This window comes from Harpia harpyja, chromosome 4, assembly GCF_026419915.1.
Source record: "Harpia harpyja isolate bHarHar1 chromosome 4, bHarHar1 primary haplotype, whole genome shotgun sequence".
Lineage (NCBI taxonomy): Eukaryota > Metazoa > Chordata > Aves > Accipitriformes > Accipitridae > Harpia > Harpia harpyja.
In genome coordinates this window covers 19466146-19493773 of record NC_068943.1, presented here as the reverse complement: position 1 = coordinate 19493773, position 27628 = coordinate 19466146, and the positions used below count along the sequence as shown (strand labels likewise).

At 36.9% G+C, this 27628-nt stretch overlaps 1 protein-coding gene across 6 annotated transcripts in view; it reads right to left on the bottom strand.

Moving 5' to 3' along the window:
* Positions 1-27628, bottom strand: part of DACH1 (dachshund family transcription factor 1) — a 367060-nt gene that overhangs the window by 108825 nt on the left and 230607 nt on the right. For 3 of the 6 annotated variants that reach the window (XM_052786003.1, XM_052786001.1, XM_052786002.1), the window contains exons 4-5: positions 10154-10309; positions 9441-9613 (exon numbers count right to left, since the gene is read on the bottom strand). In XM_052786003.1, the coding sequence (XP_052641963.1) occupies positions 9441-9613; positions 10154-10309 (329 nt within the window). The remainder of the gene's footprint in view (positions 1-9440; positions 9614-10153; positions 10310-27628) is intronic. The other 3 variants (XM_052786004.1, XM_052786006.1, XM_052786005.1) reach the window with 1 other exon arrangement.

The following is a 27628-nucleotide window of genomic DNA, read 5'->3' as shown; positions in this document are numbered from 1 at the left end:
AAACTTGTCTACTCCCAGGACAAAATTAATTCCACTTAATTAAAGATATCTCTAGAGAATCTGGTGTTGGCTTGTACTGTAATTAGGCTTATAGCCTCACAACAAACAAACAACAAATAAATAAGATGAGTGACTTTTTGCTAAATTAAGTATGAGGAGGAAACTGTGCAGGGTTCAGTTTGAAATCAACACTGAATGTAAGTATCTAAATGCAGTTTTGACACATGAGCTAGAGATGAAACTTCAGAGACACCTCTATCTAGGATGCTACATGAAGGGGCTCACCTTGAAGGTAAGTTGTCTCCCATTTCACTCAATTGAGATATAGACAAAAAAGTCTATGGAGCCTCCTCCAAAACCAGATACCTACAGCTCAATTCATCTGCTCACATTTGAGCCATTTGAGCTACTGAAGGGTTTTGAGATGTCCACACCAGGTTGACAGACAGGACCTACAAAAGATCTGCTGCCTTCTGGAGTGGCAGCAGGATCCTAAAAACACTATCCTTGCACTTACTGGCTGATGAGCTGAATAGTTCCCAAAACTCTACTGACAATATTTACTAGAAAGCAAGAAATACGGAATTATTCATCACTTGTAAAACATAACCCTCGCTAGCTACCTTTTTTCTCCATTTTTTGCTTCCCTATTTGTTTCTACAGGTACTCATGAGTAAAAAGTAGTGTGAACAATTTAGAGCATATGTAGCAATTTAACATATAGTCAACCAACTTTTCAAAATTATGCATCAGAACGGGAAGCTATACTAAGCAAGGGACAACACACTCTTAAGGGCCAAATTTGAAGTATTCCTTGTCTTGGTGCTCTTTACAATCTGATCCAAATCATGAATCCTAAGCATTTAAGAATCTGACATTTAACTCCTCCGAAAATGCTCCTACCATATATGAAACTTTGACTTTAGGGAGTTGCAATGCCCTTTCCTGTACTCTTCCTCCACTGACATTACAAGTTACACACCCTCAATATCAAGTCCATTTCATAAATAACAGAATTGTTCTTGTGACACTGGGCTTTTTTTTTTTTTATCTTGTAAAGAACAGGTAAAAGATTTTAAGTGTCAGAGATTTTAACTTATGAGATTGAAGCTGTTTCTAGAATGATAAACCACTCCAATTTTGTTCCAGAATACCACATATCACCCACAACATAACACTGCCTCAGTCTCTCCACAGAAGTGTCTTGATGTACTTAACATTTTTCTACATTTTTCAAACTTTGCATAGATGCAAAGACCATACTGTAACATCTCATTCCAAAAGTTCCTTTTAAGTAACTTCCTATTAAGATTTATCTTAATATATCAGTAATGGTGTCTAGAAGACCATAAATACTTTCTTCCCTATATCATATAAGTCTTTTTCTTCTTACCAGGTCACAAAGGTAGGTATTTAATGTTAATCTCTTTTTTTGCCTCTTTTCTTTCTGCTCCAGCAGCATGTTTTCACAGTTTGAAAAGTGCCTCATTACCAAAAGTCTTCCTCAGAAATACAGCAAAACGTAAAGTTGATGGAGTTCAGCTGTTGGTCCCTATATCACTATCCAGGAAAAGACATTTCAGGTAATATTTGTAGGATTAATCCTTCTGCTCCTAAGAAGGTAGACAAGGAAGTGATATCTTCTAGGTTCTCACCGCCTCAGTCTTTCCACAAACATTCTTTATTCTTTGCCATTCCTGTTACTTAGTGACAGAATTCCAGAATCTTTCTGACAGTTTGAATATGCCTACTTCCAATAACCAACCGGTTTGGCAAGCACAGCCTTCATCTCCTGCATATTTCTCTCCTACAGGTATTTTCAGTTTCATCTTTTTCCTTTGTTCTAGTTTGCTTTTCAGTAAGACTCATCTCTTGGGCTTAGTCATCCTTTAATTTTAGTCATGGGCTGAGCTCTAGCCATGCAAGTATAGCTGTAGAAGTATATCGCTTTTAAAACTATTCAGCTGTCTTGATGCTCTTCAGTGTTGAACAGACTCCTTTAAGGACATTTGTGCTTTAAGTCATTGAAGTGCAGAGGATAAAATAACTTATTTTCAGTGTCATACTTTTCAATAGTTTAGGTAACTTCATACTGAGGAAAGGATATATGACACACACCGTTAATTTAAAAAAAAAAAATTAAAAGCTTTTAATCAGTTTATAATATTCTGACCTTTCTGGGAAGGCACCTGGCTTCCAAGCCTTTTTGTGGTAAAATTATAACAATCTTTTTCACAATGAACAAAACACAGACTTCTTACTCTTCAGTTCCTTACTGACCTATTTTGAACTTCTGTGAGAAGGATTCCAGGAATGGCTTTCTTGTAAAATGGCATACTTATTTGACATTGTCTTAGTTAAATGGGTGAAATAAATGAATTACTTGGGTATCTTTTGTATTGCCTGCAAACAGGATATTTTGCTTTCACAGTTTAATTTTTCCTTCAGCTTTAGTCTAAAATGCTATGAGACTCCAAATTAATGTTTAGTCCTAAGAACTGTAAGATGAATTAGGCTAATAATTATTTCCTAACTTCCTCAATCACTACTATAAAATGTGTGTTATCAAACTGATCGAATATTTAATTTCTATTTCCTTATTTGCATACTATCACTAGCTTGCTAAAGATCTTGCTAACTTCCCACTGATGCATGTCATCTTTCTCACCTTGTTCTTATAGACATACTTCTAATCCCAATCAAAATTCAGGAGTTCAGATGTTTTGTGTTGTTGTTAATTGCACTATTGTTTTAAATAGTGGATCTATTTCTTATAAAGAACATAATCCATGCTATTTGCATAAGACTTTTTTTCTCTTTTTGTGACTATCTTGAACTTATTATTTATCTTTTGGACCAATTTAAGTTAACTTGATTTCCGTTTTACTTCTGCAATTTTTCATTGATTCTACCTTGCTGTTCCCATCACAAGAATACTGATAATTGATAGCATAAAATATAGAAAGAGATCAACAGACAAAAAGACTATGGATTTGCTTGATTTTTATTGCTCTGTTTACTACAGGATTATTGGGAATATCAGCAGCAGTTAACTGACAGGAAGTCCAAACAGGAGACTCCCAAGTAATCCTTTAACAGTAATTCAACAACAACAGAGAACCAAATCCTTTGAAATCATGGGCAATTCATAAAGTACAGTGACCTAGGCAGGAAGTGAGTTTCATAGGATTGGGCCATTACAGAGATTAAAAACAAGCAAGCAAACAAACAAACAAACAAAAGTAGATACCTATCAATGCCACGAAAGAGCCTGGCTGTACTGCTGAAACTAGAGTAGCATTCCAGATGTTGACAGTTTGGAATCATGATAAAGCAGGATCATTTCTGGAAGTGCCATGGAGCCTCATAGTACAGAATTCTGGATTTTGGGGATTCTCATAAAAATGTCCTGACAACTGTTTTGAACCTGCTTCTTTTTTTGTGTGTATCCTTTCAGCTAAATTTATAAATTATATTTTGCCTTCTAAATGAATATTTGGTCTAACAAACAAAATATCCTTCTAAGGTATACAAAAGCCCCTATACAACATGCAAACATATAGATATGCAAAAAAACTCTTAAAATTGAATTAGTAATTACTTATTAGCAAGTGGGACAGACGCTTCCTGCTTTTTTCTTTTTTTTCTCTCCCCTTTTGAAAATCTAGTCTTACTCAAAAAGCAACCATTCAAGCTTAAGAAGCACCACTAGGAATTCACACCTCAAAGTCAATCCAAACCATACACCCAGCCAAACACCAAGAAATCATCTGACTAAATGTCATGTATACTGCAAATATCTACATCTGAGCTAGTGACCCTAGGCTCATTTTTTACCCATACATTTACATTTCCAAGGTACAACTCACCTCACTCTAAAGTAGCTATCTAAAATAGGTCCAATGAATTATGCCCTAGAAGACATTTAAATGTTTTATATTAAAGCAAATTGCTCCCTATATGAAGAAGAAAACTTGATTTTACTTCATGTATCAGACAATGGGGAAATGGAAGTAGCTTCACTCTTCATGCACTTGTGTATAGTGTATTTTTCTTCACTGGATGTAATTTTACTCACTGCATGAAGACAGTCACATCTAAAGATTTTACAGTAACATCTGGTACATTGACAATTCTCACAGTTTTCTCAAGTTTATAGAACAGGAAAATTCTGCTTTGGTGGTAATAGCAGCAAAGTGGAAGGGTTTTCTATCCAGGGTGTCTAATTGTAGTTTCAAGGTACTTCCTATGGTCCCTGTCTCCACAGGATGGTGTGCCAGCCAATTTTGAGAAACACTTTATCTAAACATATTAAAAAAGACATCATTTCTGTAACTGGAAAATAAGTTATCAGTAAACTCTTCTACACTGAAACATCTTATGATGGCCAATATCTTTTGGTATTAAAAGCCTGCACTAAACTCAAGGGTGCTCACACAGCAGTTAGAGAAGACTTAAGCTGAAGCTTCTGTAGTCCCTTTGCTGCCCACCCCCTCCATGAAGTGACCTTGCTCATTTTCCTCTTAGGATTCTGTTTCCTCTGAGGTCCACTCTCTGAACTTGCTCACCACCACTCTGACATAAGACATTTAAATGTACTCTGTTGAGACTTGTAAATGTACTCTGTTCTGTCATTTCTGTATGGCAGTGTCATATTTCTTATCTTTGGTTATTATTTGGACTTTTTGGCAGCAATTATAGGTGAAAAACATAGGAACATTAAATTACATCAATAGGAACACACACATTGCCAATGAAAAATGAAAAAGTGAATGAATGTTAAAATAAAATTTCATATCAGAATAGGCTTATAAACAGAGGTGTTTGTTTTTTTAAAATCTGTCAGCAGCTACCCTGGTTAAATAAATTAATAGTAAATCTCTGCTATTGGGTAACAGGAAGAGAGAGAGAGAGAGAGATAAACAAATTATGAACAAGTGTAATGCAACCAGTGCTGTGATGTATTTAGCAAATTAGCAAAATTTAGTCTCATGTATTTAATATGCAGTGGAAAACTACTGTGCCAGTGGTCACTTTTTCAGCTGGAGGTATCAGTTTTTTCTGCTTTATTCTTAATTCTTTCTGTAAGTATTAGTAACATTATACAGATAAAATGCAATTTTTGACTCTGGCAAGCTGCTCTGTTCTAACTTTTACAACATAGAAATATTTCAAGTTGCTATTAATATGAGGTATGTCCTTTGTATTTTCATATATCTTTCTGCTGAGTGAAAAAAATTGATGTAGTGAAACTGCTAACAAGCTGAGCCTTTGCAACCATGGGCAGGTGATGAAAGCCACCTCATGTCTAAAGCATCCCCAGGTCACAGCCGTCACACTCACTGCAATTCATTGCTGTCACAATCTGCTTTCCCTGCTTGTTGTTGCTCTCCTCTTATTCATCCAACTCATATATCTAAACATTCCATTACAAAAAGACATGTAATGTTCATCTCATGTTTGAAAGGGCACAACACTCTTCTGAAATATAATTCTGAAGATTTTAGAGCTCAGAGTTCACTGCCAAATCTAAGGTGTTGATTTGTAAGGCTTCCCTTGTAATTGTCTTTGTCTCATCTCCTGAACATACAAGGATAAAATGTTTGGTTAGTACATGAACTCAGCTTTATTCCAACTTCTTATCAAGAAGAAATGAAATATTGCCCAGTAATAGAAAGGCATTTGAAGCTTTGTGAGTTTAAAGATAACAGCACTAACTGTGAACTCAGTGAATTGGAAGGAAAGGTCAGCAAGTCATCTACTGTGGCACTGTTCTCAAAGGCAATTCTTCTATCCAATGAACCAGGTTGTTTATAATCTGAAGACTTAGATTTTCTAAGACTTAATTTTGTTCTTTGTTACTTAATTAGATAAAGTTACTATTGATTTACTTTTCAGAGTAGAAATTTCTCATAGGTATTCTAACTTTCAAGCAGAGTTTAAACTCATAAACACCTTGTACTCTAATTTCAAATCTACGCTCTCATTTCAGGTTACAACTATGAACTCCAAGATGAGTGATTCACAAACTTTTCAAATCAACTTGTGGAAACATTGTTACTGAGGAAAAACATTTAAGTAAAATTAGGGTTAAAAAAATGAGCCAGAAGATAATGAAAACAAAACGAAAAAGTCTAAAAAATGTGGCAATTAAAAAAAAGGAAGAAATGATTCTAACAACAAACAGTTTTGTGAAAGAGAGCAACTGTACTATTTATCCATTCCTGTAAAAATAAAGAGAAAGGAGGTTTGACCTTCTCACATCTATCCTCCAAGATATTTGATTGTGCTATAACTTATTATTCATAAACTTTACATTGCCAGTGCAAGGTTTAAAAAGTATGCTGATTAGAGAGTTTCCTGCTCAACTACTCAGTGCATATAATTCAATGGACACTAAAATCACAGCCTCTGACTATGCCTAGTGAGGAACAGGTAAACTGCCAGTGACATTATGTCCATGCTCATGGGAAGAAAATCCCCCTAACAATGACCTCATGCTTTTATGTTGCTGGGGTTTATGTTTCAATCCTGTTCAGTATTAAAAAATAGGAACATAATTACTTGGCCATGGTATCTCTATCCACATGACCCTATTCATCTGCCATAGACAAAAACAGAGGACATAAATCTAGACATACGTTGTACAACAAAGGGGCTGAGGGAAAGTACCTTTGCCCTTACAGTATCACTGAATAACTATGTGCAGCAAGGTCTCCCATTCAGAAGTGAGTTTTGGAAGGCAGATTTTGTGTTTATGTATTTAGCTGTAGTGCAAATGTATTGTGGGCAATATGTCACAGGCCTTGACTGAAGAAGTCATGGCAGCACTTTGATGGTGTCTCCATAAGGTTCTACCTAAATGTCCCAAAACTCTAACTTAATTGTGCAAACTTCAAAAAATGCATATTTCACCCTTGAGTGAGCACTTTTCTAAATAGAACTTAGGTTAATTTGGCCATTTAAAAACACTTCATTGTAAATCCACATCTTTTTAATTTACGGTTATGTGCAAACCAGATGGGAACACAAAACCTGGTTTGTTAAATAACTTGCACAAGATGTTATGCCAGGAGCTGCGCAAAAGTTGGCAGCTATGATGAAGATTTAATTAGCATGAATACAGGATAGCTGAATTTTCAGAAATGACAGAGATAAATAGTGTAGATTATTAGTACAAACAAATGCTTAAATATGCAAGATTTTGAAAAAAAAAATTTATGATTTTCCAGTTACAAAGTGCTGCTAAAAAGTTTCAAACAGAGAACCAAAATTGCTAGGTACTTTCAAAATCTCACCTAGATTATAATGAAACTTGTTAAGAAGTTAAGGAACTCCAGGATAAGGAAAATTTTCTGGTATGGCACTGCCTATGGTTAAAATAATACACATAGTCACATGATGACAGAGTCTCCCTTCAGAGTCCAATGCTTTTAAACCTACTAGACAGGTTTAGATCAGATGAGCCAGAAGTACTTCTCAGTTAAGTGCTTCCTGGGTCCAGCAATATTCCCATAATGTGGTGAGTTCTGTGAACATATCAGGACCTGCTTTCCGCAGAAGGAAAGCTTTTTTACATAGCGTAAGAGCTATGTTGTACTTCAAATCTACCTGATTTTGGTAACTGGAGACAAAGATCAGGGGTCACATTGGGGTGTGGTCCCATAGACATATTTAAATGTAGGCCACTTAGGCTACTTTAATAACTATAACTAGCCTGTAAATCAACTTTACAAGCTAGAAGTCAGCTTGTCAAACTTTAGAAGCAGAAGGTTACCAATGCTCGTGAAGGTCAAATTTTGTACTCTTACAAGTGAAATCAAATAGCTCACAGAAAATGAAAGAAGGGAAAACAGTAGGAAAAAGAGTGAAAACAAAGTTTTATTGCCATAGTAATTCATACTTGTTAGATGTCATTTAGTATGTGCTCCATCCCAATCTTCATTTTTTAGATACCTCTGTAATACCAGTGGTCACTGTTCCAATTAAGAAAATAAATTTAGAATTAAAGAGAGCACCACGTATGTTCTACAGAACTTTAGTATCATGTAACTCTTACTAAATACTGATCAAGTGAAAATAGAAAAACAAAGGTGCAGAAATCGCCATATAATCGAACAGTTAGTTAGCAGTAGAGCGTTTATATTCCTGAGATATGGGCAAGATGGACATTAGGGTGGAATCTAGCCTTGCTGACATAGCACCTAAAGAAACAATTCTCCTCAAACCAATGTCTTAACTCCCCATGTCATCAAAGGTGAGAAAGAGATACCACTGAAGGCCTCCAAAGAAGATCCTACATTTGAAAGTACAGGTACCCAAATTAGGCCATCAGACCACATTTTTCTAGGTCAATAGCAACATAGATTTACTGACTTTTAACTGAATGGTTCTTTATGATTCTGGGCTTGTTAGGTTAAAGAGGACAGGAGCACAAGCATGTTGAATGTCCTAATAAGACCTCTTCACTCTGCTTAAATCGTCATGAACATCAAAACTTTTGCAACTCTTGATTTGCAAGTCCAAGAGATTTTAAGTTTATCCATTTTTTGTCAAAGGAATTGCATTAATGGACAGATTTCCAACACAGCACTAAAATATCAAATAACCATGCAAAGGCATGTCTATTTCTAACATGTGAATGTTACATAAAAGCACAAATATTTGTGTACTTTCTGTATCTCATTTATTAGAACTAAACAAGTGTAACAGGTAAAATGTAGGTATCTGAATAAATGTCAAATCAAATTTTAAGTATCTAGTGGTAAGGGAAAAATGCCTTTAAAATGAAAACAGATCATCTTCAGTCAGAAGGAGAGAAGAGTCCATGCCTCTGCTAAATACCTCTATAACCAGACTAATTTTGTTACAGGCAGCAAACAAAACCTAAAATGAATAGGCAATTTCAGATATCAGATATGTCTGAGATATCTCTACAATACTACAGTTCTGGCCTGCAGATTACCAGGTCTGTTCTGTGCAACTTCATTCCATTCTGTTCTGGGATTTGGCAACTTAGGTTCTGCAGAGGTAAATAAAGAAGCCTTTCAGCCTTCGTCAGATAATTTGCAGCATTTCAGTTCAAATGCTTAGATTTATAAGTCGGAAGAACAGTCTATTCTAATTTAAGCAAGGAGTAATTTCTTCCTTGATATCTTGAGGAATGTTGCCATTAGACTACAGACTATGAAATCTGTGTATTCTGCATGAAAATGATTCAACTTGAGCACTGGTTTAATACTGATTTAGAGAAGGGGAGGAGAACTGAGAAGATAAAACTGGCCACCAGCAGCCTACTGTGTTCCCAGAGCTACAACAGTTGTGTTTCTTGACTTTATGACATACCTTATAATATTTGACACCTACCCACCTTTATAATATTTATGACAGTTGTGAGTGTGCTAGAATTTTGTGGTGGGTTTTTTTTTTTATATAGTTACCTTAATAACAGATGTCTCAACTCTGGATGGAGGACTCTGCACTTGTGCTGCTGCCGCCATGTTGGCGATGGTGCTAAGGTGATTCATCTGGCTCATTGCCATTGTGACAGATGCTGGAGGTAGGCTCACAGGAATTAACGGGTGGGGCATCATCATAAAAGGAAGTTCCAATCCTGGTGGGGAAAACAAAAAAAAGGGAAATAGGTTTATGCATATTTTTAAAACATTGGGGTTTTTTTTCTCCTGATGGACAATATTCAAGTGATGGGTGACAAGATGGTTCACATTGCAGGACAAAGCAGGTATATGTCAGTTCTCTTCCGGGATATGCATGGGTAAGTCACTAGCAACCATGGAGGGTTTCTAGCCACAAGGAGAGGCTATTAGACCTCTTAGTTTGGTCATATCACTGTAATGTATGATAACATTGCTAAGCAATGGCTGTTTATTATCGTTTTTAATATCTGCTGTAAGGTGCCTTAGCAATGCATTATTATGCCACTGATGCACAGGTTAGCAGTTATTTTAAGTATCAATTTTATTGCATATGTATTTGTTCTCTATTGTCTCCGCTTCCTCTGCTTAATACTTTAAAGGAAGTATTCCAATGTTCCCCACATCTTTGATTTTTCATAGCCTATTTATATAAACACAAAATAAAGACAGGAATTGGAAAACTGCTGATGTTAGTGCTGAAAGATGTCAACCCGTACCATTTGGCAGAAGGTGGTTCTGTTGAAGAGGGTTGAGAGGATGGCTAACTGGAACATTATGCTGTCCAGGCAAGTTGGGGTGGTTAACAGAGGCCTGTGATCCTTGGGTGGGGGGAGACTGAAGTTTTTCTTTATCCCAAGAACCATCACTGCTGCCTGTGGGGAATGAATATATATTATTTGGATGAAGGAAGACTCCAAATTTTCAGTGTCTGAATTTGCAAGCAAGGCCAGCAATCTAACCTTTTTTGCAAGTGGCAATTTTTATTCTTTTTTTTTTTTTCCTTTAATATGTGGGTTGGGGGAAGGACTTTTGGTTTGTCTGGTTTTTTTTTCACGCTAAGAAAAAGATATGTAAGGATAACTTTTTAAAGTTAAGAGTTAAAACACAAACCTAAAAGTATTACAGTTGTGCTCATTCACATGAACTTTGTGTTTGATGTATATTTTACATATACTTGTGCCATTCTTAGTAAGTAAAATTATATATTGCATTTGTTTTATATGTGAGAGAATATTTTTGCCTGCAAAATGTCTAAAAAAAGAGTATTGCCTCTTATGCCAATTAAAATTTAAACTACAGTCATATTTCTTCTTCTATTGGTAAATAAATAAACATTATATGAAGTAACTAAAATTTTAATTTATTGAGGGCACCAACATGCATGCATATGTGCTTGACTGACGATTCTGTTTTGTATATTTAATTTTTATTTCATATTATTAATTAAAAGGTAAGGGATTATTAATTGATTCCTGCAGTCTTCTGGTACTGGAAAGGACTAATAGCAAGGAACAACGTGGACAAGTAAGTGTTGAGACAAGCAATAATTCATATATTTGAGAAATACCCTTTCACTACTGCAGACCTCCTCATAAAAAATACCCACATTATTAAACAGAAGGATACAATTAAAGGACAATACTAAAAATTCATGTAACCTTATTAATTTGTACATTTATATATAATGAAAAGTTTAAACTCTTCCAATCTGATGACTTATGTTATTCATGGTGCATATTTATGCGTAATGCTGAGACTCAGTATATGTATGTTTACACATACAAAGTAATCTATACACTCATTGTATGAGTTTATTACCATATGCAATCAATAAACAATGTTTGAATATATTAATAAATATGTATATATGCATGCATTCTCAGCAGTATTAATATATCCATCAGCAATACATGATTGCTTCCTTTTTCATATAGAGCACAATTTCACCCTCCTGACTTTGAAAGTTTCTACTTTCAGTCAAGACCTATTTAATCTATACTCAATTTCTATTTAGCATTAGGGATTACAGCAAAGTGCATATTTCTGAATGTTTTTCTATGTACATCTTACTTCTTAATGAACAACAGGGCCTGAAAAACAACAGGACTGATACCACCTTGTCCTTACTTCAGTAGAAACGGGATTAGCACATTAGTCTTGACATTTTTAACATCGTTTTCATGGGATGACAAAAGCACAAAAGTTGGTAGAATTCCAATTTAATTTCTCTAGATCTATTAAAAACCTGATTGTAAAAGCTGTACAACATAGTTTATAATGAAAAATACTCCATTATTGCCATGATTTTCTTTCCCTAGTTACTTCATGAAGACAGTTAAGGCTCAATATAAATTGTAACTCATTAACTCAATACTGTCTCAATCCCAGTGTAAATTGTTCAGAAATAGGTAATGAAAATTCAGTCCAAACTCTCCCGCAATCAAACAAAGCAATTTTATGAAACAATGAAAAGAATCAATTATATGAGATACTTTTATTATTTTACAAGAAATTGTCACAACCTTTACGCAGTGTACATAGTTGAGCTGGTTAATACATGATTTGAATCTCATCACCTCTGATAAGTGAACATGTTTTCTTGTATTCTGAGAACTCAGAGACTCTCAAAAAACCATGAACCTACTTTCAAACACATAGATAACTGAAGGACCTAAATCTTAGCTGGAAAAAATATTTTTTCCTTCTGATTTTATTTTCTCTAATTTTCTGCTTTTTGCCACTGTGGCATACATATTTCACTTATTTTGAGTATACTTCAAATATGACCTGGAAATAAGAGTTAAACACAAAAAGTGAGTTAATCTCACTTAATTTTAGCCAAAATGTAGGTGTTGATACAGATTCAATGGAGAAAGACAGGTAGTTCCAAATGGTTATTCATCCTATCTTAGGGCATATATCCATAAAATAATAAAGCTAGTTTTATGACACTTCAGGCTTCATTAAAAAACAACCACTGAAAATCATAGAATCATAGAATCATTCAGGTTGGAAAAGACCTTTAAGATCGAGTCCAACTGTTAACCTAGCACTGCCCAGTCCACCACTAGACCACGTCCCTAAGCACCATGTCTACATGTCTTTTAAATACCTCCAGGGATGGTAACACAACCACTTCTCTGGGCAGCCTGTTCCAATGCTTGACAATCTTCTTGGTGAAGTTTTTTCCTAATATCCAAACTAAACCTCCCCTGGTGCAACTTGAGGCCGTTTCCTCTTGTCCTGTCACTTGTTACTTGGGAGAAGAGACTGACACCCACCTCCCTACAACCTCCTTTCAGGTAGTTGTAGAGAGCGATAAGGTCTCCCCTCAGCCTCCTTTTCTCCAGGCTAAACAACCCCAGTTCCCTCAGCTGCTCCTCATAAGACTTGTTCTTGAGGACCTTCATCAGCTTCATTGCTCTTTGGACACGCTCCAGCACCTCAATGTCTTCCTTGTAGTGAGGGGCCCAAAACTGAACACAGTATTCAAGGTGCAGCCTCACCAGTGCCGAGTACAGGGGAACAATCAATTCCCTGCTCCTGCTGGCCACACTATTTCTGATACAGGCCAGGATGCCATTGGCCTTCTTGGCCACCTGGGCACACTGCTGGCTCATATTCAGCCGGCTGTCGATCAACACCCCCAGGTCCTTTTCCACCAGGCAGCTTTCCAGCCACTCTTCCCCAAGCCTGTAGCATTGTGTGGGGTTATTGTGACCCACGGGCAGGACCCAGCACTTGGCCTTGTTGAACCTCATACAGTTGGCCTCAGCCCATCGACCCAGCCTGTCCAGATCCCTCTGTAGAGCCTGCCTACCCTCAAGAAGATCAACACTCCTGCCCAGCTTGGTGTTGTCTGCAAACTTACTGAGGGTGCACTTGATCCCCTCATCCAGATCACTGATAAAAGTTATTAAACAGAACTGACCCCAATACTTGTGACTGGATGCCAGCTGCATTTAATTCCATTCACCACAACTCTTTGGGCCTGGCCATCCAGCCAATTTTTTACCCAGCAAAGAGTACACCCATCCAAGCCATGAGCAGCCAGTTTCTCCAGGAGAATGCTGTGGGAAATGATGTCAAAGGCTTTACTAATGTCCAGGTAAACAACATCCACAGCCTCTCCCTCATCCACTAAGCAGGTCACCTTGTCATAGAAGGAGATCAGGTTAGTCAAGCCGGACCTGCCTTTCACAAACCCATGCTGGCTGGGCCTGATCACCTGGTTGTCCTGTACATGGCCATGTAATGGCACTCAAGATGTTCTGCGCCATAACCTTCCCTGGCACCGAGGTCAGACTGACAGGCCTGTAGTTCCCCGGCTCCTCCTTCTGGCCGTTCTTGTAGATGGGCATCACATTTGCTAACGTCCAGTCAGCTGGGACCTCCCCAGTTAGCCAGGACTGCTGATAAATGATGGAAAGTGGCTTGGTGTGCACTTCCACCAGCTCCCTCAGCACCCTTGGGTGGATCGTGTCTGAGTGGTGTAGCAGGTCAGGAACCATTTCCCCTTAGATTACGGGGGTTTCATTCTGCTCCCTGTCCCCGTCTTCCAGCTCAGGGGGCTGGGCACCCCAAGAACAACTGGTCTTACCGTTAAAGACTGAGGCAAAGAAGGCATGAAGTACCTCAGCCTTTTCCTCATCCTTTGTCACTGTGTTTCCCCCTGCATCCAATAAAGGATGGAGGTTCTTCTTAGCCCTCCTTTTGTTGCTAATGTATTTATTCAAACATTTTTTATTGTCTTTTACAGCAGTAGTCAGATTAAGTTCTAGCTAGGCTTTGGCCTTTCTAATTTTCTCCCTGCATAACCTCACGACATCCTTGTAGTCCTCCCGAGTTGCCTGCCCCTTCTTCCAAAGGTCATAAACTCTCCTTTTTTTCCCCAAGTTCCAGCCAAAGCTCTCTGTTCAGCCAGGGTGGTCTTCTTCCCCACCGGCTCATCTTTCAGCACATAGGAACGGCCTGCTCCTGTGCCTTTAAGATTTATTCCTTGAAGAACGTCCAGCCTTCCCGGACTCCTTTGCCCTTCAGGACTGCCTCCCAAGCGACTCTTTCAGCCGGTCTCCTAAACAGGCCAAAGTCTGCCCTCTGGAAGTCCAAGGTGGCAGTTCTGCTGACCCCCCTCCTTACTTCTCCAAGAACTGAAAACTATTATTTTGTGATTGCTGTGCCCAAGACGGCCTCCAACCTCCACAAGTCCTTCTCTGTTTGCAAACAACAGGTCCGGCGGGGCGCCTTCCCTGGTTGGCTCACTCACCAGCTGTGTCAGGAAGTTATCTATCTTCTACACACTCCAGGAACCTCCTAGACTGTTTCCTCTCTGCTGTATTGTATTTCCAGCAGACATCTGGCCAGTTCAAGTCCCCCATGAGAACAAGGTCTAGCAATTTTGAGACTTCTCCCAGCTGCTTATAGAGTATTTCGTCTGCCTCTTCATCCTGGTTGGGTGGTCTGTAACAGACTCCTGCCATGATATCTGCCTTGTTGGCCTTCCCCCTGATTCTTACCCATAAACACTCGACCCTATCATAACCATCATTAAGCTCCAGACAGTCAAAACACTCCCTAACGTACAGGGCTGCCCAACCGCCTCTCCTTCCTTGCCTATCCCTTCGGAAGAGTTTATAGCCATCCATTGCAGCACTTCAGTTGTGCGAGTCATCTCACCGTGTTTCTGCGGTGGCAACTATATCATGCTTTTCCCACTGCACAATGCCTCCCAGCTCCTCCTGGTTTTTGCCGATGCTGCATGCATTGGTGTAGATGCACTTCAGTTGGGATATTGATCCCACCACCTTTTTGGGGGGGAGAAGCTCTAATTCCTACGTGACCATTTTCAGGCACTTCGGTGGTTTCTAACACACCAATAACCCTTGTGTCTTTGCTGCTGTATGGATCTCCATCCCCTTTCTCCACTGAGATGGCAGACCGAAGGACCTCGCATAACACACCGTCCCTCAAACATTGGCATGCTGCCCCCAGGCTTATCTCTAGTGAGCCTGGTTTTATCCCTTTCCCCCTTCAAATTTAGTTTAAAGCTCTTTCAATGAGCCCTGCTAACTTCTGTGCAAAGATCTTTTTCCTCCTTTGAGACAGGTGTACCCTGCCAAATATATATATGTGTCATATATATAAAGGAATGCATATAATGCATAAATATATATTAGTAATTATATGAATATTTGTTAATATTATAAGCAAGGGAGATGTTTGCATTTTATAGGGCTGCTGAATTCCCAGTAATAAGATATTTTCTGTATTTATTAGCAAGGTCATCTACAGTACAGTTAATTTCACGTTACACACTGATGTTCGATATGGAGATGGAGTCAATTCTGCTGTGACCCTTCCTAACCTGGTCACAGAATTTTGCACGGTCAGTCATAGATTGCCAATTATGGCACTGCTTATGTGGCTCAGAAATTACAGCTTTTCTAAATCAGTACCCCCTTCTGCCTCAAAATTACAGTGTCTATTGTTTTAGAGTGGTATTGAACCAAATAACAAATTGGAAGAGAGGATACAAGCTTCAGAAAGCTAAGTATCGAGGCTTGCATTTAGGCAGTGACAGATTCTTTAATACTTGTAGTCTGGCATTGTCTGTCAAGATTTGTTTACAAGGAAAATGATTCATAGACAGAATGCAATCCATAATATTAGAAACCACTTTCAAACTACAGGCTGTTGCACTCCTGAACACTTTAAGTGGACAGACACAGATACAAATAGTCTTGGCCATTTGCTGTGTTTTTCTTATGTTAGTTAAGCTGAGCAATTTTCCTCTTAGAGGAAACAGTTATTTTCATTAATGTCAAAGTGAAATAAGTGTTATTCCTTAGACACTATTCACTGTCTGCACAACAAAGTGCAAGCTACCAGTTCTGTCGCTTTTTACATTTGATTTTGATTTAATGCGTACAGTGGTTTCAAAGAATATTAAAAATCTGTTGCCTTCTTCCTCTCCACTTGTTGCCCTGCTGGAGGCTTATGTTTTTCCAGTTTCCATCAGTGGTTGTCAAGTCTTTGTAATAGGATTAAAAGCTTGGACACCTGATATCCCTGGGTGCTGCAGTTCACCCTCATAAAAGCTGTTTGCTTTAAATTGAGAGAAAATCAGTTTTTAGTGGCATAATTAATTAAATTATGCAAAGTGTTCCAGATTCAGCATAACACTTTCTGAAGCAGCAATTCGAAGCTCTACATTGCATTCAAACTGCATTTCAATTGACGCTGCACTAGGCTGACCATAGAGTAGCATTTTCAAGGCTTTCAAGCACAAGGGATCCAATTTTGAAATGCAAATGCTTAACGTTGAGTGCTCAAACCCCATACATGTGCACTTGAATAGGCAATTTGGTAGCCAACTACGTATTTCATGTGTGATAGTGCTAATACAAGCACTCAAAAAATTGAAATAGAAGTTCCAAATATAAGTACACGTGCTTAAGAACTGGGCTCAGATTGTCTCACATTTACTCATCATGGACAACTGATGGAATAAATATGACAATACGTTTTTGTAATTTAAAAGGCAGACTACAGAATTCAGTGTTTTCCCCATCACTAACATTTCAGCACATATTTTCCATAATGTGAGTTACCTTCTCCCATAATCAGCGGTTACACAACAAACCATTATTTGTACACTGAAGTGGGTCTGTAAAAGCCTGATGCCTGGATTATTTGTATTCATTAGTAGCACAATTAGGTAGCTAAGGATGGTAATAATAAATGAAAACAATTCTGGACTAGAAGGTAATGCAGCCAAGAAAAAGAAAATGAAGCGGAAAACTGTACAATGTCAGGCTCGCAAACTAACTCTGATCTAAATGTACCAGACTCATTTTTACAATCACATCTCTTATTTGCTTACTCCTTTTCCTTTCTCATTCTGTCCCCATTAGGATTCAGTTTGCCTAAATTTAGGTTCTGACAACACGAGCTGAGCAGTTTAGTTGCCCTGATAGTCAACAGGGATCTTGCCAACAGGCTCTGCGGGAGACGACAGACCTATCTTTGGTCAGCTGAATCTGAATCTCCTGGTTCCAGGGACTACAGTGACCCTTCTCCCAGACTCAACTCAATGGCCTAAACACACACCACCTGAGATGGCCAAAATAATTTGAGCCATGTCTTACAGGGTTGGTGAGTACAACACAGCACCTGCAGGAGACCCCATGGCTATCTGGAGATGTAGATCAGGCAGGATACTCGAGGTTATCTAAGATAGTAGCATATTTCTATGTCTAGGCAACTAAGCCACACCTTTCTTGATTATAGGTGGATTTTGGAAATTAAAATTAGGCTATCTGCCAGGCCCGCAGGTCTTCTCACTCCTTTCATGTGGAAAACTTGGAAATTTTACGGCATCCCAGAGACCACTTCAAGCTTGTCTTTAGGCAAGTGAATCCCAGTCCTCGCTCAGGGATGGTTTCAGGTACTATTACATACACAAACAATATCACATAGCAAAACCACAAAAGAGAACCTGAGTTTCTACTAGCAAACCACTACTTTTTTTTTTTCTTTTTGTGTACTACTGATCTTTCAGTCCCCTAATCTTGTTATCTTCTGTGTTTGCTGAAACAATTTGTATCACAGCAACAATTACCAAACAAAGCATCAGTATCAGCTGTGTTGGCTCATTTTTCTTAAGTGGACTATTCACTATCTAGGCTATTTATGTCCACTGGAAAATATGCATAATCAGTGTGCTAAAAATTGGTAATCTTAGCATCCTGACAGTGAGAAAACCTCTTCATATAACTGTCCAAATCAAATCCTGCTGCTTTAGACTTCGAATTGCTATAAATTTGTGATTCCATTTTTGTATAATTCAGTCTCCTAAAATCAGCTGTAGTATATATCTGCAATATATGAGTGTTGTGAGACTGTATAAAGGACAGACATCTACAGATAAAGGCACTTTTGTAAGAAAGACCTCTATGTTACTGCTACATCATTAAAAGCAAAATGACCTTTGCCATATGTAAACAGTATCTGTCTGATACTGATACTTAAAAAAAAAAATATTACTACCTCTTCTGAGATGACAAAGTGATCAGGAGAGCAAGTACTATGACATAGGAAAATAATAAGTTTCCCAAGACTTCTCTGGAACACTGTGCATTCTGCTCTATATAAGGATTTTTCTTTTCTTTTTCTCCCCCTCACAAAGCCTTGCCTTGTTATTTTCTGGTTATATAATCAAGCTTATGCTCTTAAATAGGCCATGAGCAATGCAGCCTGATAATTGAAAGTTTTTATAATTTTCTCTAACATAGTGGGCTTACGGGTCTGGTATTTGGAGTTCTGCTATTGCCATGATGGAGCACAGATAGGTATAACAAATTCTGGAGAAAAAAAAAAAAAAAAAAAAAAGACTATTCTTTGATAAACATTTTCCCACAGAAATACATTAAGGAGAAGCCAAGACAACCTTTGAAATCACATACAGTTTCTTCTTTGCAGACAACAGCAATCAGAAAAACAGGTTTTAGCCTCAATCATGTTGACTGCTTCATTCACTGTCTTAATTTTACTGCATAGGTTTTTCTTGGCAATGGCAGAGAAATGATAACTGCACTTTGCACTGTAAGCCAGATTTGTACCCACTTTACTCACCTTTTCCATTTTTATGTTCCGATAAATAAAAACTGCAGTACAAACTGGTCATTCCAGGAAATAAGATGGAATTCTACATGCTGAATAACAGAGTATATGCTTAATCATGAATCAGAAAATACTGAAAGTATATAAAATAATAAAAGTGAAAGAATTTCTTTTTACAGCGACAATGAATCCCATGGAATATATATGTTATATTTTATACTAATCCTTCATTATTTCACCAAAAAGATTAACACAGGAAAAGCTTTTTTAAAATTCAATTTAATGAATAATGAAACTGTCCAACACAAGTCAAAGCTCAGCAAGTCGGTTACAGGCTGTGTGACATTTACCTAAAAATAGATTTTCCATTTGTCTCCTTTCACAAATACCTAACTTGTCCTCATTTCATAGCTAATATAGAGTTTATTTTTATGGTTACATGATTTTATGAGATAAGAGTGCAATTTAGACATGTAAAAGTAAATTCGTGACATCATCAAGAAATAAAAAATTAGATGCAGTTGTATGCATTGTATTCAGGAGAATAATAACTGGACAACATTTTACTGGCACACCTGGGCAAATATGTTAGCTTCAGAGCAGAAAGCTAGAATTACAGCTAGTCCCTTGATGTAGTTTTTATAATATGAAGACTAATGAGCTATCAGAAGTCAACCAAAATCAGCAGAAAACTACATTTTCTTTATCTCTCTTTCAACATGATGAACATCACAAATTATTTAGTGAACATATCGCTTACAGTTGTATGTGCTTATTTATAAAAATTTCCCATTTAATAGAACATTAATATATTACTATATATTTTCATTGTATTTAATTGTGTATATGAATATTTTCTGTATGCTTAAGGAACATGTAAGACAGAACATGCCCAGCTAAGTAGTATATAACTTCATGTTTAGAGCATTTTCTGGGAAATAGGGATTTAAGTTGTTTTAGCATACGATGCCCTGTTGCTTCAGTTTATAAAGAAAGAAGTTATCCTCATTCAATTTGTTGCTCCGTATAATCAGTATAACAGGCTTAGTATAATAGGCTTTGTTTTTAGTACAGTGGCAACTAAACCAGACAGATCCAGAAACTTGTCCAAGGAGAAAGATGCAGGTTTGAGCTTCTGAGTGACAGCACTGTGGTTCAGGCCTATGGGCAAGCGCCCAAGCTTTGCCGAAAATAGGAATTTGGATGGGAGTTTGTGCTTAAACTGGTCTGATGTAGGCAATTCTTCAGTTGGTGTAGACCGCAACTTCGGACCCTTACTACCCCTAGTCTGAGTTTTACAGCATCTAATTCTACATTAGCAGTGCTCAAAACCAAAAAAAGCCAACCAAAGCAACACACCATATATTTAATCAGTAACTTGTCCTCCTCCTTTTCTTTATCTTTACTAAAGAATTATCTCCAATGACCCAAAAAGTTTTAAAAAATAGTAACCTAATTACTGTCCCTTTAATTCAAAAAGAAAAATCCTGCAGATTTATCAGTACAGCTGATAGTCCTGTAATACAATAACCTAACAGGAAAAAATAGTAGAAAATCCTCAGTAAATATACTGCAGTGCAAAAAGTATGCATAGATAAAGTGCATAAAGTGAGAATCCCAAGTTTCCTAATGTCTTCTGTAAATAGAAAGACACATACCATTAGTTTGACCACACTTTGCCCCACCTGTTTCATTTGTGTTACAATACAGAAAAATATGAGATGCAAGATACATTGGGCTTAAAGCACTGACATTAAAAGCGAGAAGGCCTCTGTAAACTCATGTTCAGTCTATTCAGAAAAAGATGTCCCAGGGATGAAAATGCAGACCAGGGAGGTTGACATATTACAAGTAATCATGTTTATTGATGATTTAAAAAAAATAAATTGCTGAACTAAAGAGGAATATTTCAATTTCCAGCACAAACGCTGCACAAACTCTTAACAGTACATGGGTTCTAAAAGGTTGCACACAGAATACTTCCTTAAACATTATTCTTCAGATTTTTACTCATGGATTTTTTTTAATTGTTTTCTTAGAAAAAAAGGCTAAATTACCAAAAATCAGCCCTCATTAATAAACAGATTAATATCAGTCTTAAGCAAATTTGATAGCAAGGTCTCACAGCAATTACATCCCTATGCTCTCTGGGAAAAATAACCACAAGTTTGCTGCCTGAAACCCCACCAGCTGCAACAAGTTTCAGAAACTCTCCGGAGCACATGGCTGTGTTTTCCGTTCAGGGAAAAGGAGACGTGTTTGCCCAGATCTTGGCTTGATGCGCAGCGCGGGGCTGGACACACCCTGCCCCAGGAACAGAGGTTTCCGAATTGATGCCGTGTTTCTTCCATGCTAGAAAACTGCTGCAGGAAAGCCAGAAGATTGCATGAGTTCTGAGGCTCATAGAGCCACCTCCTCCTCCTTCGGGAAGCAGGTGCTAACTCAAATCTTCAGGAGGAATTGTCTTACTCTTGAGTTGCCTGTACAGCTTTGATTTAGCTTTCTCATGACCGTTCTGATATAGTCTATCATTTTTAGGTCTTATATGGTCTTTTTGCAAATTTGCAGCATGTAATAGGCTCACACTTCAAAGGAATCCAGTGATAATAATTATAATAACTATAATAATAACAATAAATATTATTATTATTATTATTAAAAATGCCCTTTTTCTAGCTTTTAGATACAGACAAGTTCACCGCTTCAGTGTTATCTGAACACATATGTATTTATCTGTGTGTACATCTCTACCTTTATGTCACACACACGCACACACACAAACCACACGTGTAAATACATAAATGGTACAACAATTGTCAGCTAGAAATTTACTAAAAAATATCCTCTTTTCATACACTTGGCTTTGTATATGGAGCAAGTATGTCAACCAGTTCAAAATCCAGTATTCTCAGCCTAGCAAGCAAAATCATACCGTGAATCATGCTTCCTTCGTTCAGGTTTAACACATATGCTATCTTGTGTTCACCACAGACTAAGAATCATTATTCAGCTCAGCTGTTATTCAGTACTTCATTATGCTACAGTAACTTCATAGTGCACTTAAGCCTTTAGGTTTTTTTCTGTATTTCCATGTCCCAAGACAGATGACCGTGACATTCTGTTACTTAAAGAACGAAATCTTATATAAGAGTTCATGGATCCCAAGTCTTGTTTCTGGACTGCTGAAACTGTTCCTGCAAATGATTTATTGTTTTGTCAGGGTAACGATGAAAAAAAATAACTAGTATGACTAGTAGTAACAGTAGTAGTAATAATATGTGATAGAGCAGGTGGACAGTCCTGGCCCCAAAGGGCTTACAGTGTGAAAATACTGTAAGAAACAGTACATATACACAGACAACAGACTACAAGGAATTTCACTTAGTAAGGAAGATCTATATATAAATGCGTATCTGTTACAATTGCTTCTCACAATTGCTGCTATTTATGCAAAAAGGATAATTTTCTCTTTGAGATTTAGTCTACCAATATTTTCCTATTTATTTACACATTGATACCCTACTCCATTCACAATTGCTGCTGTTTTTCTGACTGGAGCCTTACAAAAATGATCAAAGGTAAAATCTTAATGCAAAGGCAGCCAAAAGTATGAAATTGGATTAAGAGGGTAGGAATATGGAAGTGATATATCTTAAACAGTAAATTTCTTAAATATTTTCTTGGGTTTGGGGGGGAGGGGGTAACTACTTTCTAATTAATTTTGTTATATTTGTTTCACTTTTAAAATGGAAAGACATCACTATCTTGAGGTTATTTAATACAAAATATTTATTTTTCTTTACTTCTCAAGAGGTCTGGACCACTGCTACCAACAGCCATCTCTAGTGGCAAAAAATTTCACCTACTATGGCAGAGACAAAAGAGCCAAGCCAGTGTTTGACACAAAAGCCTACTGTCATTAAATGATAGCACGTTATGATAATTTATTCAATATTGTCTTTAGAGTTGTCTCTGTTATTTTTGTAATAGTTCTAGTACAAGAAAGTTGTCCTAAGCTATTATACCAAGATTTAGCACTCTGAACTTTACCAACCCCACATGACTTTATAGTAATTCTAGTCATTCTAGTATCTCTCATCAAACCAATTTGTGCAGAATGCACACACCTTTTAATTGTACTTTAAACAATATGTCTAACTGTGTCTTAGACAAAATTCCTAGCAAGGCATTTACATCCAGATCCATCTCACCCAGTAAAAATCAGGATGGTAGACTCTTTCAGTGGTCAGGAAAAGACATAAGCACATGACTTATTCTGTTTCCTAGCTCCATCGATCTTTCTTCATGACCAGTAATTCAGCTGGTCAGAGATGGGGGAAGATAACAGAAGAGACAATAGGTACACATATAGATGAAAAAGTACTTTTACTTCACCCTGCCTTGACTCAATTAGTAATAATATTCTTCAGGTCAGAATTGTGGGTAGAATGTTGACAAAGATAACCTCTGTTCCCAGGTCTCTTGCTTTCTGGATAAGTTTCTTGACTACTGTATACCTGGTGGCTATTCTATAATAACAAGGTGGGCCAGATGCCTTCTCACCAGCCTATGTTAGGTCCTCTGCACACCAAATGGATAAAGATGTTTCTCCATGTTAAGTCTCTCAGACTTGTCTCTCAGACTTAAGCCCTACAAACATGCATTAGCATTTTACATTGTCCAGCGCAGTATCAGGTATTTGTAGATCATTACTCATCCTAAGTTTCTCGAAGCCATATGAAAACACCTCAGCTGGTTGTCTGGATTCCATTATGGTGGCCAGGCACCATAATGTTGCTTGAAATTGTTCTACCACGTTGGAGCTGGCAGTGTGTTTTATTGCATACAATCCATCACTACAGAGCATTATTGACTACAGAGAAGTCGGCACTGCTAATTTTTAGCCACCTCATGGCAGATGAGAAGGATCTGGATGTAAATCTTTGTCTGGTGTTTTCTTTAATGCACACTGCTAGGCATGTTGTTGAATTGGTTATTCTGAAAAACTGTTCGCTTCTACTATGAGCATTTTGTTGGTATAACCCAAGGAATCATGATGCTGTCTCTTCAAGAGCAGGTGAGCATGTTATCTCATGTGCATGTTACAATATTAAGAATAGGTTTCCAGGTCTGTACTGTGATAAAAGTGTCAGACAAAGCAGAGTCCCAAATATCTTTTAAGTGTTGCTGGGACAGTCTGATGTTCAGGGACTAGTGTTGTGGGATTATCACTAATAAATCAAAAATGTCAGGTCATCGTAACCACTATATCTGTCCAGGTTCAGCACAAGCCAATCTCCACTTTGTCCATTACAGCACAAAGAGAAGCCACAGCAGATTCTTCTAAAGTATTGGACTGTAAAACCCTGTCATTTTCTTGAATACTAAACTCATCTGAGAATGCTCACATGAATGTCCTTTAAGTGCTTCTCAATGGGGCCTAAGAGGTCTCTTCCTCTGTCAGACACAACTAATAAGCACGTGCAAAGAAAAAAAATTGTGCATAATATGTTGTCAAACTTGTTACTACTCTTGCATATAAGAAAATGTGAGTCAACTGATCCTTTGTAATACATGCTGCTTAAGTAAAGAAAAGCAACAATGTTAATTTTAGATTGAAAACTCTTTAGGCATAGACCTTGAACTAAAATACTGGACAAGGTCCAGAAGTTTTCCTGATGCTCAAGGAAAAGTTATGCAAAAACTGTGTCTGCTTTTCCAAATTCTAATCCCTTTTTTATTCTGATTTAAGATTTTTGTCTTTAAAATGAACTTCAACATTTTTTCAAAAGCTTTGTTTTCGCAACCAATCTGTCTAGTATATAGGCAATATAGATTTCTGACAAAAATAAATGTAATGACTACTGGTTTACAGTAAAAGCTGCACTTCTCACTTTTAAATCATCAAGACATAAATATACAGACAAATCATTAACAGGCAACAGTTACCCTAGAAATCAAATCCTACAAATCAAATTTGGCCTAAAGGTCAGAATAACTTAGAGTGGTATTCCTAGAAGTGGAATTATAAGTAGTAGCACCTGACATTTGACATACAAATTTGGCATACAGCTTACATGCCCTGTAAGATGCAGAATACATAATTCCACAATTATACTCTTTAACAGGAAAACATCTATAAATCATTTTTAAATATCTTTCCCTTTAAAAGATTAAGACTGAAATCCCGTTTCCATTGAAGTCAGTGTGAGTTGACTAAGGCCCAAATTTCATTCCGATTACTTTGATGTACCAGTCTGAGCACAGCTGAGTATAAAGATACAAGTTCTAATTCAAAGTAGTGCCAAGGAATGTTAGCTCAAGGGATGTACAAATGTTAAAAATTAGCCAAAAACTTTATTATTTTGTGGTTAATCTATCAAGGGATGAAATACGTTATTTAAATATGAGATATATGATAACAAAGTATTTGTCCTGTTTAAGTGATTCACTAAAAAAAGGAAATCTGAAAATCAAGACTACCCTTAGCTTCCACAGGGATTTCTGCATAGTCTTCAGGATTGATACTACGTTAAAGTATTAGTACAATTTTTCAAGCAGATTACTCCGAACATAATACTTTGAAAAATTTAAAAAAGGAGAACAGATAGCAAATGTCATTTCTTTCATAGCTACAAAATGCAAACACCAAGTGTTTTAACCTAATGAATAAATGAGTTTGTCCTTTATGTATAAAATATAGTTTGTGTTTGTTGCACAAGTTTTTTAATAATAGATGAATTTTAGGTTTGCTTCAACATATTCAATAAAGTGTGATTAATTTGGTTTTTCAAAAATGCAAACTAGACATTACTATATTACTCTGCAAAATGCACAGCTTGCAACATTATTGTCTCTGTGGGATCTTAAATTGAATTGTAAAATGTGTCTTATTTCCAGTTTGATTTATGTAAGAAATTTCAGTGGATAATGCCCTTTTTGAAGTTTCAGTGCTTTCTGCAAAGAAAAAATACATAACTAAAAATCATGACATAGCTTATTATAAATCACAGCAAAGTTTTATCCTTACATAATGTTCCACTTGAAAATCATATACTGATGCCACATACTATGTTCAACTCAGTGAATTAACTTTTTTTTGAAGTTTCGTATTATGACAGATTATATAACGCATTTTTGACATGTTCTGTGATTTTATTGCGATATTCTAAGTAATTACCAAATCTCTTTTTCTCTAAAAAAGCTTTCCTGTGCCCTGAGAATTAATCTATGATACCATTTAACTTGGCTTTTTGAAGTAAATATCACTAGATAAAAAGCCAGCTGGTTCTGAATAATGGGATACTTGAATGAATGTATTAGTGTTTGAAAATGAGAGTACAAATCTTTTAAAAAGATTAATTTCCATAAGAAAGATAGCTCACAGATCTACAAAAGAATAAATTCAAAACATAATAAACTGGCAGAAAGAGAGGTAGATTAAAGTAAAGGCAGCAGCACCTTGTTATTGCAGCTGTTGTATAGCAATGATTCTGTATCAATTACAACATTTGGTAGGTATAGGCAGCCTCTTCAAAGGTTTCAGTATAAAGCTTGAGCCTGGAATACACAGTACACCCTACGTAATAACTTGAGTGATTAATTTTTTTTCTTAACAGGACATAACTTTTGTTCCTAACAATTGAGTCTCTGGGAAGAGTTACAAAGACGCTTCTGACTTTAATGTAAAAAGCTAACATCAGTTTTGTTTTTTATTAAAGATTTGGATATGAATTTATCTTTATCATGAAAAGAGCTTGGCTTTATCACCACACACAAATGCTGACATCAGCATGTAAACTGACTTTTGTTGTCCTATGGACTTTATTTTCAATATCCTGTTTCAAAATATGTTTCCTTGAATGGGTCTAGGATTCTGTTCACACAATTACTTTGGCCAAATATTAATGAAAATGAAGTTTGCTGATGCCAGTAACTACTGTGGGTTTGCATAAAACAAATTCTAAGACTCAAAGAATTAGATCATATTGGGACAAATTTTAGAGTACATGGGGGTTTTGTTTACTTGTTTGTTTGTTTTCTGATAATGGGATTAATCCAGCTTCCATCAGATCTACACAAAGCTTTTCACTGGTATATGTGGAAGTCAGATTGAACTTAGTAACCTATTCTGGGCAATCTAGTGAGTTTGTCAAGAAACACAGTATCCTTGAAGGATATTATAAAGCATTATATTAATAAAGTGCAGGGAATTACAGCTGCCAAATCCAAAAAACAAACTGCAAGACTTTCTTCTATGGTAACAGCCATGAAATGCTGAAAATGCTAGTACCACTATAATTTAGACAACAAAAATTAGAAGTTCCAAAATAATGTTCTGTTCTTGCAAAACTGCTGGAGAGCAGGTTTAGCAGGACCATGGAGACCTGTATGTCTGGACCATACCAGTACAGCTGCAAGAGAGCAGCAAGTTTCTAAACAAGTCTAATGGGCATATCAAACACAATTGCAGAAACTTCTATCTTAGCCAGATTCAGACTGATTTTCACGTGATCAGAACCAGGTATTACAGTGTCATCGTAATGAAAAATTTTAACTCCTTCCTCCAA